Source organism: Trichomycterus rosablanca, chromosome 2 (assembly GCF_030014385.1).
Source record: "Trichomycterus rosablanca isolate fTriRos1 chromosome 2, fTriRos1.hap1, whole genome shotgun sequence".
Classification (NCBI taxonomy): Eukaryota; Metazoa; Chordata; class Actinopteri; order Siluriformes; family Trichomycteridae; genus Trichomycterus; species Trichomycterus rosablanca.
In genome coordinates this window covers 30082513-30095914 of record NC_085989.1, presented here as the reverse complement: position 1 = coordinate 30095914, position 13402 = coordinate 30082513, and the positions used below count along the sequence as shown (strand labels likewise).

General features: G+C 41.9%; 1 protein-coding gene across 1 annotated transcript in view; it reads right to left on the bottom strand.

Moving 5' to 3' along the window:
- poc1bl (POC1 centriolar protein homolog B (Chlamydomonas), like) overlaps positions 1 to 13402 on the bottom strand; it is a 31017-nt gene that overhangs the window by 15649 nt on the left and 1966 nt on the right. The window contains exons 2-4 of the mRNA XM_062990700.1: positions 12683 to 13104; positions 1581 to 1750; positions 842 to 1031 (exon numbers count right to left, since the gene is read on the bottom strand). Of these exons, the coding sequence (XP_062846770.1) occupies positions 842 to 1031; positions 1581 to 1750; positions 12683 to 13059 (737 nt within the window). The 5' untranslated portion in view covers positions 13060 to 13104. The remainder of the gene's footprint in view (positions 1 to 841; positions 1032 to 1580; positions 1751 to 12682; positions 13105 to 13402) is intronic.

Sequence of the window (13402 nt, the reverse complement as noted above, 5' to 3'; positions counted from 1 at the left end):
TGCACTATTGAGTTTTAGCCAGTATACTGTGTAGCAAAGGAGGAGACCGGACGTCTGCGTGGTCTGCTATAATTACAGCCATCAGAAAAAATGTAAGGGGACGGAACACGCCTCAGCAATGAGGTGGCAGGTATAGCCTGTACCTGCAAAACTGGGGAGAATGAACCCAATATGCAAGATGCTTAACCAAGAAAGAACAATAATCTGGCTAAAGTGCCAGAAACAAAAATGAAACTACAAAATAACAGAAATTAAAGAAACAAAAAGAGCAACATACCCCCAAAACACACAACCACAGAGGAAAGTAGTGTGGTGGAAAAATAATAAGATTAAAGAAAAGGTCTAAAAACTACAACACTCACTTACAGCTACTCGATCCACCAGTGTGTTTTATTGGAAAGGAGAGAAAAAAAGATGAGCTCTTTATGTGCCAGCTGGCCAATCAAAAGGAGCGGAGCAGCCACTATATTACTGACAACCTGCACCCAGATCAAATATCTGCCAACATCTGAGTCAGGTTGAAACAAAAGATACTGGCCTTTCAAAGCATGGCCGTGTCACTGAGGCACACACGCCATAAAAATGCAAGGTGCAACACATCACTGCTGATCAGAAGCAGAGACTGATTACAGAGACCACCACAGACAGTAATCTGTTCCTATATGCCTCCTGTCAGCCATAAGTGGCAAAACAGACAGACATGAATCTGTGATTCGAGCCCACTGCCGATCTCCACAGCAGGCAGGCCCATTACTATCACAAATCATTTAAACACTTTTTCCAGAAACTGAAATACAAAACCTTAGACCTAAGAACATGTTGGTAAACCCAATAAATATACCTGTCTAGAAGAGGTTCGATCCAGCCAGGCACACACTCACAGTGGCAGTCCAGGAAGGTTAGCACATCTCCAGTGGCGAAGGTGGCACCAATGAGCCGAGCTCGGACCAGCCCTTCTCTTTTTTTGGTGCGGATGAGACGCACACGCTGTAGGTTACTAATGTATGCTTCCAGCTGTGACTTCAGGTAACCTTTCAACCAGGACAGAATGAAGAGCTTTATTAGAGTCTTTTTTGTCTTGTTTACCAATTCATTTATTTATGTATTTATTTAGAAACCACTTTATCTTGTTCACAGTTGCGGTGCAAGAATACAATACACTCTGGACAGAAAATACTCTGGACAGGGCGCCAGTCCATTACATAGCATCACACCATTACTCATTCCTACCCAGAGGCATTTCAGAGCAGCCAATATTTCTGCTGCCATGATTTGGCAGTCAAGAGGAAACCAATAAGAAGAAACCTATGTGGACATACAGTTGAAATCAGAAATATTCAACCTCTCAAATAACTCTAAACCTGCTCGGTGGGTTGTATTAGAAGGGGCATCTGGCAAAACCAGATCCCCTGTGCCATGACCAGAATAAAGTGGTTTTAAAATATGAATATGAAATGAAAATGACATGAATGCAGTTTAGGCATACTAAATGAACAAAAATAAAATAAGTGTACCATTTTAATTTAAGATCAGAACAGACAGTTTTGGATCTAAAACAAAACATACATTTTCCTGCTTACCTTTGTCACTGAAATCATCAATGAGGATGACCTCTTTTAGCAGGACAGCTGGTGTGGTCTCCAGTACACTGTGAATGGTTCTCAGCAGGGTGGACCAGGCCTCGTTGTAAAAGGCTATAATTACAGATGTGGTAGGAAGACGATGGATATTGTATTTCTTGCTTCTACATCTGTCAATATACAATGGCATGTGATTAGCATATTCCTCAAGCAAAAACTAAACACATTTACCTTGAAATAGTTGTTTTTATTTGTGATGACCGCAATTAATTGCCAGGTTATAAAATTCTACATATTATGCACCCAGGTTTATTATTAATAACATTGTTTATCATTAACTGCAATAAATAGTATGACCATTGTTAAGGAACCATGTTGGATAATGGCAAAAAGTTTAAAAATCCACCACCAAAGCCATTTGTAAGAAAAAGCCCAAATAATATAAGCCAATTAAGTGACTGTTTATATTTCATTGCTTCTTCATTCTCACTTTCTGAAAATGCTTTTGTGTTAGCGTAAACAGCTTAAATGTGTAATGGTTCTGTGGCGTTTGTGGGACTTACCACTCTTCCCTGACGTCACAGGCCTTACAGAGCAGTACAGAGCTAGGCCTTTAATAAGAGGCCAGCTCGTTAGGGTGAACGACCTGCAGCTGCGGCTCCCTTATTTAAGGGCACGCCGCCTGGCTGCAGGTGTCGCACCTTTTGTCTTGTTTGCTCCTTTTGTTTTGGGCACTGCGGTGTCCGTGGGGACAGCTGACGGCTCCCCCACGCTTCTTTTGTAGTTTTAGAGGTACCCCCGGTGGCATTAGGCCATCAGGGTGTGTAGACTGCAAGGTTGAGGTAATTAGCTTTTCTTTTACCTTCTTAGAAGTAGCGTGGTGCGATGTCGTGCAGTCCTCGTACTGTTTTTATTTTACCCGTTAGCATTTAGCATTAGCGGGTGAAGCCAGCCCCGCGACACGGCGCTGGTCCTCTCCCCGCTAATGTGTACCTAGCTACTCTAGCTGTGGTATTCGGCAGCCGGTGGGTGGCGTCTCGGTAAGACACTCGGTTGGTCTGCCAGCACCCCCGGTTCGAATCCGCACTAGGAGCTTGGGTAACTGTTTTGTTAACCAATATTCTTTACTCAGTTCTCATAACAGGGTGGCTCTAGCTGCGGCTGATGACGGAGCCCTCTGTGTCCCCCGAACTTCGCCAGTGGCGATTTCGGGGTTTTCGGTAGCTTAAAAATAATTATTCTGGGATTCAGCAACCGCTGGGTGGCGACACCGCTAAGTGCGCGGCTGTCCTGCCAGCCTCCCCGGTTCGAATCCGCACCCTTTTGTGTGCTTTAACAGATTGGCTCTAGCTGCGGCTGATGAAGGAGCCGTCTGTTACCCCGAACTGCGCCTGAGGCGATTTCGGGGCTTTGTAGCTCAAAACATGTAGTCTGGGATTCTGCAACCGCTGGGTGGCGACACCGCCAAGCGCGTGGCCGTTCTGCCAGCTCACCCGGTTCGAATCTGCACCCTTTTCGTGTGCTTTAACAGATTGGCTCTAGCTGCGGCTGATAACGGAGCCGTCTGTTACCTCGAACTGCGCCTGAGGCGATTTCGAGGCTTTGTAGCCAAAAATAATTGTAGCGCCTTAAGCGCATGAAGTCATCTGCTTTCCCCCGCTGCAGCAGCGCGCTGGTTACGCGCCCGGCTCTCACCCGAGCGGCCGGGGTTCGCGCCCAGCGTCTTTTAGTTTTCTTCTTTTCTTTTTGTTGCTGCCTGCATTCCCCAGCTAAAGTCCATCGGGGTTCCTTATGTTTGTTTTTGAGTTCTGTCTTGTGTGTGATGTTCTGTGTTTTTCTGTTTATAAATAAACTTTTATTTATTTAAACCTCCGCGTTTGAGTCCTTTCTCTCCCACGTGACAGAAAGGTGCGACCATTTCTGGACTCAGTGGAGGACCCCCATTCTCTCCCAATAATTTTTTTGGGGGGGCACTCCCTGGTTGCTTATAGCAACCTGGGGGAATCCCCCGGTTGCCAGTAGCAACCTGGGGGAACTGGACCGCTGGCTAGGGACCTCAGGAGAGGTCCCTTTAAGGAGGGGGTACTGTAATGGTTCTGTGGCGTTTGTGGGACTTACCACTCTTCCCTGACGTCACAGGCCTTACAGAGCAGTACAGAGCTAGGCCTTTAATAAGAGGCCAGCTCGTTAGGGTGAACGACCTGCAGCTGCGGCTCCCTTATTTAAGGGCACGCCGCCTGGCTGCAGGTGTCGCACCTTTTGTCTTGTTTGCTCCTTTTGTTTTGGGCACTGCGGTGTCCGTGGGGACTGCTGACGGCTCCCCCACGCTTCTTTTGTAGTTTTAGAGGTACCCCCGGTGGCATTAGGCCATCAGGGTGTGTAGACTGCAAGGTTGAGGTAATTAGCTTTTCTTTTACCTTCTTAGAAGTAGCGTGGTGCGATGTCGTGCAGTCCTCGTACTGTTTTTATTTTACCCGTTAGCATTTAGCATTAGCGGGTGAAGCCAGCCCCGCGACACGGCGCTGGTCCTCTCCCCGCTAATGTGTACCTAGCTACTCTAGCTGTGGTATTCGGCAGCCGGTGGGTGGCGTCTCGGTAAGACACTCGGTTGGTCTGCCAGCACCCCCGGTTCGAATCCGCACTAGGAGCTTGGGTAACTGTTTTGTTAACCGGTTTTCTTTACTCAGTTCTCATAACAGGGTGGCTCTAGCTGCGGCTGATGACGGAGCCCTCTGTGTCCCCCGAACTTCGCCAGTGGCGATTTCGGGGTTTTCGGTAGCTTAAAAATAATTATTCTGGGATTCAGCAACCGCTGGGTGGCGACACCGCTAAGTGCGCGGCTGTCCTGCCAGCCTCCCCGGTTCGAATCCGCACCCTTTTGTGTGCTTTAACAGATTGGCTCTAGCTGCGGCTGATGAAGGAGCCGTCTGTTACCCCGAACTGCGCCTGAGGCGATTTCGGGGCTTTGTAGCTCAAAACATGTAGTCTGGGATTCTGCAACCGCTGGGTGGCGACACCGCCAAGCGCGTGGCCGTTCTGCCAGCTCACCCGGTTCGAATCTGCACCCTTTTCGTGTGCTTTAACAGATTGGCTCTAGCTGCGGCTGATAACGGAGCCGTCTGTTACCTCGAACTGCGCCTGAGGCGATTTCGAGGCTTTGTAGCCAAAAATAATTGTAGCGCCTTAAGCGCATGAAGTCATCTGCTTTCCCCCGCTGCAGCAGCGCGCTGGTTACGCGCCCGGCTCTCACCCGAGCGGCCGGGGTTCGCGCCCAGCGTCTTTTAGTTTTCTTCTTTTCTTTTTGTTGCTGCCTGCATTCCCCAGCTAAAGTCCATCGGGGTTCCTTATGTTTGTTTTTGAGTTCTGTCTTGTGTGTGATGTTCTGTGTTTTTCTGTTTATAAATAAACTTTTATTTATTTAAACCTCCGCGTTTGAGTCCTTTCTCTCCCACGTGACAAAATGTACCTGTGCCTTTTCTGGTAGTTCTGGAGTTATTTATGACCATTTTTACATCTTTTAGATAAGTTCTATCAGATACATAGTAATAGGGCTTCATTATGCTGGATACAATATGCCAAATATGTCTCTTTGTTTGTCTTGCAAAAATTAAATCTCCTAGCTCTTAACTGAATGCTGAACTAATGAGTCACACCATTTCTGTTAAAGGAAAACAAAACTGTCAGGAATATAAATGTTCTCCTTCAGTGTATGTGTACATCATTGTGCATTATAGCACCAACTACTGCATTTAATAAGGCCTAAGCCTTCACCATTTTGTGAAGGATAAACAAAACGACCCAAGTCTGGCAGCACAGTGAGTGATGGACTGAGAATAAAGGCCGTGGATAAAACATTTGGCACATTAACAGCAATTCACTGTTGTAACACCTGTAATAAGCGATAGTACACCTAGAGGTAAGTATTACCACATGTGTAACACAGCAGCAGAAAGCATGTGGAGAATCAAACAGACAATGTAAATAGAATTTTAAAAAAAACTTCTCTTAAAATTTGCTTTATTTATATTAAATTAATGAATTGCCTAATTAACGGCTTCTTGTTCTTGTTACATCTGCAGCTGATCAGGGAGCATACATGATCACGAGCACTATACTTGGCACAGGTCAACAATGTATACACACTTCAACACACTTTTTAAATGCTGAATCAATGTACAGTAGCTTGGGAATGTGTAGTATAATATTCAAATGATTCATCCCTTGATGTTTGTATACATTTATGATTACACAGAACTGTTATACAGCGTTTTCTTTTGTTGATGTGTATTAGTAACATTACTAATCTAATAACACAGTGGTTCTCAAATTGGAGGTACAAATTTGTAGGGGTTACGAAACAAAAATGTCTAAAACTGTCAAATAGTGAGGATGTATATTGCATTAATCAGAAATGCCTTTCCTCATTTGGAAAAAAACCCAGCCTTGTTTACTGTGTCCTCTCAGCATTAGAAATACAACGAGCAAACAGCACAGACAGGTTTGCTTTCTTAAGCAAAATGCAAATCCTCCTTACAAATAATCACGTCACACAAGCTCTGTGTGCACTTCAGAGGAATATGGAGACAACAGGACAGGGTTCAAAACACATGAAAGTCACCCTACTACATAAAACTAACAAAATGTATCCAAAAGAAGCCTTTAAATCATCGCAGCAAGCATAAAGCCAAGCAGTCATAGTAATAGGCACATTGGCATAATAATTATTTATTATTTTAGTTATAATAAATAATTATTATTTAGCAAGACCACTAAATCTGCCTAATGGCCTTTTACTCAAATAAACCTTCACATTACACAAACAATGTCATCAGCGGCCATAATAAAACATATAGTCATAAAGTTAGTGATAACAAAGTCCACCTATTTAGAGGGAAGATGACTGGTCAATGTTACTGTCTTTCGAAACTGGTCTCATTGAATTACTATACTTGGCCTTAATTTATAGCTAAACCACCATTTCCATCAACAGCAGAGGCGGCAAAATTCAGATAGGGCGACAAAAGTGGCTTCTTTTAACCATTCAAATTCTAACACAAATTGCACATGAAGGTAAAAAGGATTTATTTGCTTAGATTTGTATGTTTAAATGCTGATTAAAATTAGAACTGCTCATTTAAAAACATTATTTGAATAACATTAAAGGCTCTTAGCACAACGGTTAGACATGCCAGACCTGTTCTCACAGGAGCCTGGGGAGCAGAAAATAGTGTGTGAGAATGGCAGTGGTAGCTGGGGCTGAGAAAGTAACTCTGCATGAGAGTTAACTAAATAGAAGGTGACAGCTTGTGTTTCTTTGACTGCTACTGGACTCACTCCAAAATCACTACTACAAGAACAGAGTCTTTGCTAAACAAGAAACCCTGAATCTCAAGTAGCTATGTTTTCTTTAAGGATTACTCATCACAACAAATGTTCTAGAAAAGAAATACGGCAACAGCAGCAACCCAAAATGATTTTGAAACAGGGTGCCAATATTTTAATGTAATAAACAAGATATTTAGGAGGTTTAGAAAAGCACATCTTTAGAAGGCACTAACAGGCTGAACAGTAGTAAAGTAAACCATTTTGTTTATGGCTCCTCTTTACTGCCACAATGTGATTTCAGGAGAAGAAGCAACATTTTATTATGTCAGGCAAATGTTGATGTGTTGAGTTTACGGGAAACCCATGGGAGTGAAGATTAGAAGGCCAAACTAGTTGAACCACTTATTCTGTGTTTAATTATAGACATGGCAAGCAATACAATTTTAAACCAAGCTGACTTAGCTGGTCTCACCAGGAAATGTGGGAGGTGAAGATGTGGAAAGTTCATGGGCAGGCTCATAAAAAACAAGGTGGTTTTAAACAATAAAAAAAACCCAGTAAATTTAATAGCTCAAAATGTTTTTGAGATGTGATCGTGTAGCTGTGCAGCTTACCATATAAATCTGTCCCAATGCACTAATACAAACCTGCCAACTCACAAATAAAGCATTTCTGGATTAACCCCTAGGTGCACCATCGTCAGAACTATTATTGATTCATTATTAATATTAAATTTGCTATAAGTGCAAACTTTGCCAAAAATCTAACACTGGAAAATCAAAAATAATAAGATCCTTTAATACCTTTGCAGCAATCACAGCTGGAAGTCTTCAAAATATGTCTCAACAACCTTTGCATACCTGGATTTGGGCAGGTTATCCCACTATTCATGTCAGCTCTTAAGTTCTGACAGATTTTATGACAAGAGTCTGTCAATCTTATGTTTTTTCAACAAATGCCTGATGGGATTTAAACCTGTCTTTTGCCTAAGCCACTCAATAGCATTGAAAGACTTGGCCCAAAGCCACTCCAGTGTTGTTTTGGCTGTTAAAAGATGAACTGTCATCCCAGTCTAAGTTTGTATGTGCCTTGAAGGTTTTCTTCAAGAAGGCTCAGTACTTTTGCTGCATTCATCCATTCCTAAGTTCCTACTAGGCTCCCTGTCCCTACTGCTTCCAGAAACATGTTTCACTGTAGAGACAGTAGTGCTTCCACAGTAAACATTTCCCTGTCTGGAAACGTCGGAGAGACAGAGGAAGTTCGTTCCACCACTTGGGTTCTAGTACAGAAAAGAGCCTTGATCCGGCAGCTACAGGAAGCCAGTGAAGAGAACGCAGCAGTGGGGTGATGTGGCAGCATTTAAATTGGTTGAAAACCAGGCGAGCAGCTGCATTTTATATCCTTACCCTGAGCTATGCCTTACCACATTTTGTTTAGGACGATCCACAGCATGGTTTTTGTCCTGACATTGAAGTGTAAATGTTCACGTACTTTTCCAAACTATGTCAATTAGTTTTTCCCCAGTGGAATTTGACTGCCACGGCCCTAACCACAATTAAGTGGTTGATGAAAATAAATAAAATAAACAGATAAATAAATAAAACCAAGTACATATGCTACATGAGACATAGGCTACTTTCTGGTCCATGTTCCCAAATATTCAACTGCTTTATCTGAGCACTTATTTAAAGACATAACCTATTTTGCATCAGGCATGAAAAGTTTTCACACTGCTTGAAAATACTTCCTCCTAATTATTGATGTATTTTCTCAGCCCAGCCACAGTCAGAGTAAATGCACTGTGGTCTAACAGAAAGGAAGTGTTTTTTCCGCTTGAGTTTAATAATTTCTGTGTAACAAACAAGCAGCTTTCCCCTCTATTTGCAAGTAAAATTACATGTACCTTCCAAAACTATTTGTTGAAACAATTATTTCATTTTTTAATTAAGTGTTGAAACAAGATAATTTTATTACAATTGAGCTAGAATTTAATTTCTTAGATGTCTATGTGGTGCTGCAATAGGGTTAATTCTTCAGTCTTTTAGTCAGAAGTTTATGCCAGAAAAAATAAATGCATGGGTTTGTTATTGTTTATCTGTCAAATTGGTCAGCAGTAGTTTTGATGGGCTAGTAAAATGGCTACTGCACACCCAAATTTTTAGTCTGGCGACTTCTATGGAAAGCCATTCCATAACTCTGACACCCCTTATACGTCACAGTAATAGGCATTCTTGTGGAACAGGATGTCCAATGAGCTCATGATTGGTTGACCACATACTTCTAACCATACGCTATAATTCACAGTATTTTGTACATTTTTGCAATTAGTCAGTCAAATAGTATTTCAACAAAATAAAACAGTATATTTGGTGCCGCGGAGGCTTAGTGGGTAGCACTGTTGCCTCACAGCAAGAAGGTCCTGGGTTTGATCCCCAGGCGGGGCGGTCCGGGTCCTTTCTGTGCGGAGTTTGCATGTTCTCCCCGTGTCTGCGTGGGTTTCCTCCGGGACCTCCGGTTTCCTCCCACAGTCCAAAAACATGCAGGCAGGTTAACTGGAGACACTGAATTGCCCTGTAAGTGAATGGGTGTGTGTATGTGTGTCTGCCCTGCGATGGACTGGCATCCCATCCAGGTTGTTACTGTGTGCCTAGCGCCCATTGAAAAGCTGGGATAGGCTCCCGCACCCCCTGCGACCCTAATTGGATAAGCGGATAAGAAAACGAATGAATGAATGAATAACAGTATATTTAGCCCAATTTTAGAACACATCCAACCACTTTTTTTACATTTTCATTTTTTACTACTGCCTCATCCTGGTCAGGGCTGCAGTACATCCGGTTTCCTTAAAATTACTAGGCACAATGCTGTAACACCCCGGACAGGACACCCACCAGTCATAGAGCCTTGGACACAAAATAGACAATCACATCTGTATGTAAAGGCCCAGCCGGCCTATAGCACAGCTGGGGATTTAAACCATGGATTCCAGTGCCAGTGGGATAGCAAAATTACCGCTACACTACATGCCAACCATGTTTAATTTTTCATAAAATTTTTATGTTTTTACGACCACTTTATGCTGGTCAAGGTCACAGTTTCCCCAGAATCACTGGGCACGAAGAGATGACACACACAGGCCAGGACGCCAATCTATCACCAATAAACAATCATGCACAGCAAAAACTGGAGTGTTGAGAGTTAAACATTTCAGAGTTGATTTTCACTCTTAAAGTGTCATTTTAACACATTCGGGTTTAAATTGTGTTCAGTGTTGGAGTTATTTGGCAGAGTTGATTGGATCGGTGTTAACCTAACTTAGATTAATTTAAACTCCGCCCATGCATTTAGATGTAATTAAACTCCACCCATGCATTTAGATGTAATTAAACTCCACCCATGCATTTTACTTCTTCGGTTGGAGAAGGGGAGACGACGGCACCATTTTCCTCCTCTGAAGTTTACATGGTAAGTGTAATTAATTCAGTCTTAATGAAAGTATGCATTGATGATGATATAGTCAGTATAAAACACAGGTGTACTGAAGGATGTGTGTGAGAGAGTGAGAGAAAGTTTCTGGTGTAAGAACGCTGCACAGATTGACTGCAGCTGATTGCTGCCACTTAAGTTACATCAGCTGCTTTTGGTCCTGTGTGATTTTTTTTGTTTGCGTGTTTAGCCGTCTAGTCAGCTAGGTTAGCAAGCTAAATGACTTGTTTTCTCCCTGCCTGCTGGGGAACTGTGTACTGTGGTTGTTTGTGTTCTTTTTTTAATGATTATTCTGGGCAAATGGTTAACATTGGTGGTTCATATGATTGATAATCATGGGTATGTGTTCCATATTCGTTTTATTTGTGCCAAATAACTGCATGGCAATTGCATACATTTAAATGAGATATTTAATCTCTTTTCAGATTAAATGAGAATCTGAGAAGATGATGAGGGAGATTTTTTTAGCACCGCCAGAAATTTGTTAATGATCCAGGCAGAAGTGCTGATATTCTTTCCACCTTTCCAAGATTTCTGGATACAAAAGGATTGGTAAGTTTGGAATGATGTTTATACTGGGTTGAAATTAAGCATTTAATGTAGTAGTACAACTAGTATTATTTAATTATTTAAATTAATTCTTTATTAAAGGCTGATCAAGACTCTTCTGTTTTGATGACTAGACGGAATGCGTTCTTCAAGCCAAATATCATAAAAGAGGCCAAGAGGCTCACTTCAACACCAGAGCTGCATTACATGTTGCAGTCAGCAGAAAGTTCACCAGGAAGTGATCTTGACTCGACATGTGTGTTATGCGTGTTTTAATGCATTTGCTATAATTTTCACCTTTCATAACTTTGTAATTACAGACTAGTTTATACACTGGACAGTCATTGTCTGTTTACTGTTCTTAATATATGTCTCTTCATTGTTACTTATCTGGACACTACTGCACTTTAACTGTTATATGTAAATAATCTCTATCTTCTGGTTAGATGCTCCTGCATTTTGTTGGCTCTGTACTTGTACTCTGCACAATGACAAAGTTGAATCTAATCTAATAATTGCAGTCTTTTTTTGCATTAATTCATGCATTAATTATTGTAGAGTTTAAGATTTAGTTTGTTCTCTGTTTTGTTTATCTTGTTTATCTAATTTAATGGAAAATATGACCACTAGATAGACATTTCAAAACTTAACACCTCTGTGTAAAAGTATTACATTTGATGAATTTTCCATTATTTGATTGTGACTTTGTCTTCAGCCTATGACGAACAAATGGCCTGTTGTTGCTTTTGCATCTTCAACCGCCACCACCAGGAAAAAGAAATGTTATTTTTGAAAAATTTTTGGTGTATTGGAATTAATTCTTTGTATTATTAGAAGAATAATTTAGGAAGTTAAATGAACACTACTGAAATAGTAAAATATAACTCAGAGCAGTGTTATTTTTAAATAGAACCCAACAGTGGTTGCATAGCAGAGCCTGGATTTGAGCCACCAATCTTCCAGTTGATAGCCCAAAGCTCTACCCACTAGGCTACCACTATCCAAGTTCAGCCCAAGTTTGTACTCCCTCAGTTACTTTAACTCTGTTTTATGAGTTAAAACAAGAACTCTGACAAGGTGTTAAACATTGAACTATTTTGAAAGTGTTCATTTAACTCTGCAGAGTCTGGAGCTATATAAACCCTGAAAAAGTGTTAAAATCAACTCTGTGGGAGTTAATTCAACACTGGACTTTTTGCTGTGTGGCTGTATGTACACGTACCACCAACAGCACCCCTGGGGATTCAAACCCTGGATCACAGCAGTAGTGGGCTACAGTAATTTACCGCTGTGTCACCTGAGTGCCTGTCAGCCTTGTTATAGTGGATAACGTTCTTTCTTTATTAAGATGAAGGCTGCATTTAATGTTGGTTTACTCTGTTCAATGTTTTTTTAATAAAAACTAGCTGCAATTGTGCTATTTCTGTTCATAATAACTTGAGCCAGGATGGCACAGTAAGGCAGCAGGTAATGTCATTTTTTACTACTGCCTCATCCTGGTCAGGGCTGCAGTACGTCCGGTTTCCTTAAAATTACTAGTCACAATACTGTAACACCCCGGACAGGACACCCACCTATCATATTATGTTTGCAAATGTTCGAAAATAAGAAGGCATGGGTAAAATTTGATCAGTTTGCATACATAAACAGAATTTTGTTTTGAATGAAATATGTGAGTGCACTTTGTGTATCTCTATAAATGTATTGTATTCAGTTAGACATTTAGGAAAAGGTGAACTCACTCGTGCATTCTGTTATCCTGAATGTGTCGATGGAGGGATATCTTATCACTGGCAAAGATGTTGATGGCATAGCGCTCAATGCTGTCCTGCTCCTGCTTTTTCTCCTCTGCGGTGAGGCTTAGACGAGTGGCTCTGCCCCACTCTCCGGGTGCATTCGGGTCAGGTGCGGATTTCACGTAAATGGGTCTCAGAAGACTCTCTGGGTCATCTTCCTTTTGCTCGAAGGAGCGCCGCTCCTGAACGCTTTGTTTGCTGTCGTCCTTGGAAGGAGGTGTGCCGGACGAGCCAAACAAGAAAAGGTAGAAGAGCCACAAGATACAGAAAAAGAGGCCGGCCTTTGACAAAATAGCCAACTTCTTGGACCAGCGCAGCCTCATTGTCCTGGCTACGGCTGGTTCTCACAGCTGCCGAATCCAGTGCTACTGCTCATTAAGACACAATGGTAAATATTTAGTTAGTAGGCAGCAGGTTCCAGGACCATATCAAATATTAAGACATTAAGCTTTAATGCTATGTTAAAAAGAGTGCAATAAAAGCTACTGAGAGAGTGTGGAGCGTGAACTTGGTAGACAAGTCTGTTTTACACTATTCTACACCTCATCACAGTGTAAGCTGTTAAATGGACATTTCTGTCAGTGCTATTCACTGTGACTAGGCAAAGGCTGGACTGGCTTTGTCTAAACAGAATCCATCAGCTGCATTTAAAGAAGTAAGTTTAAT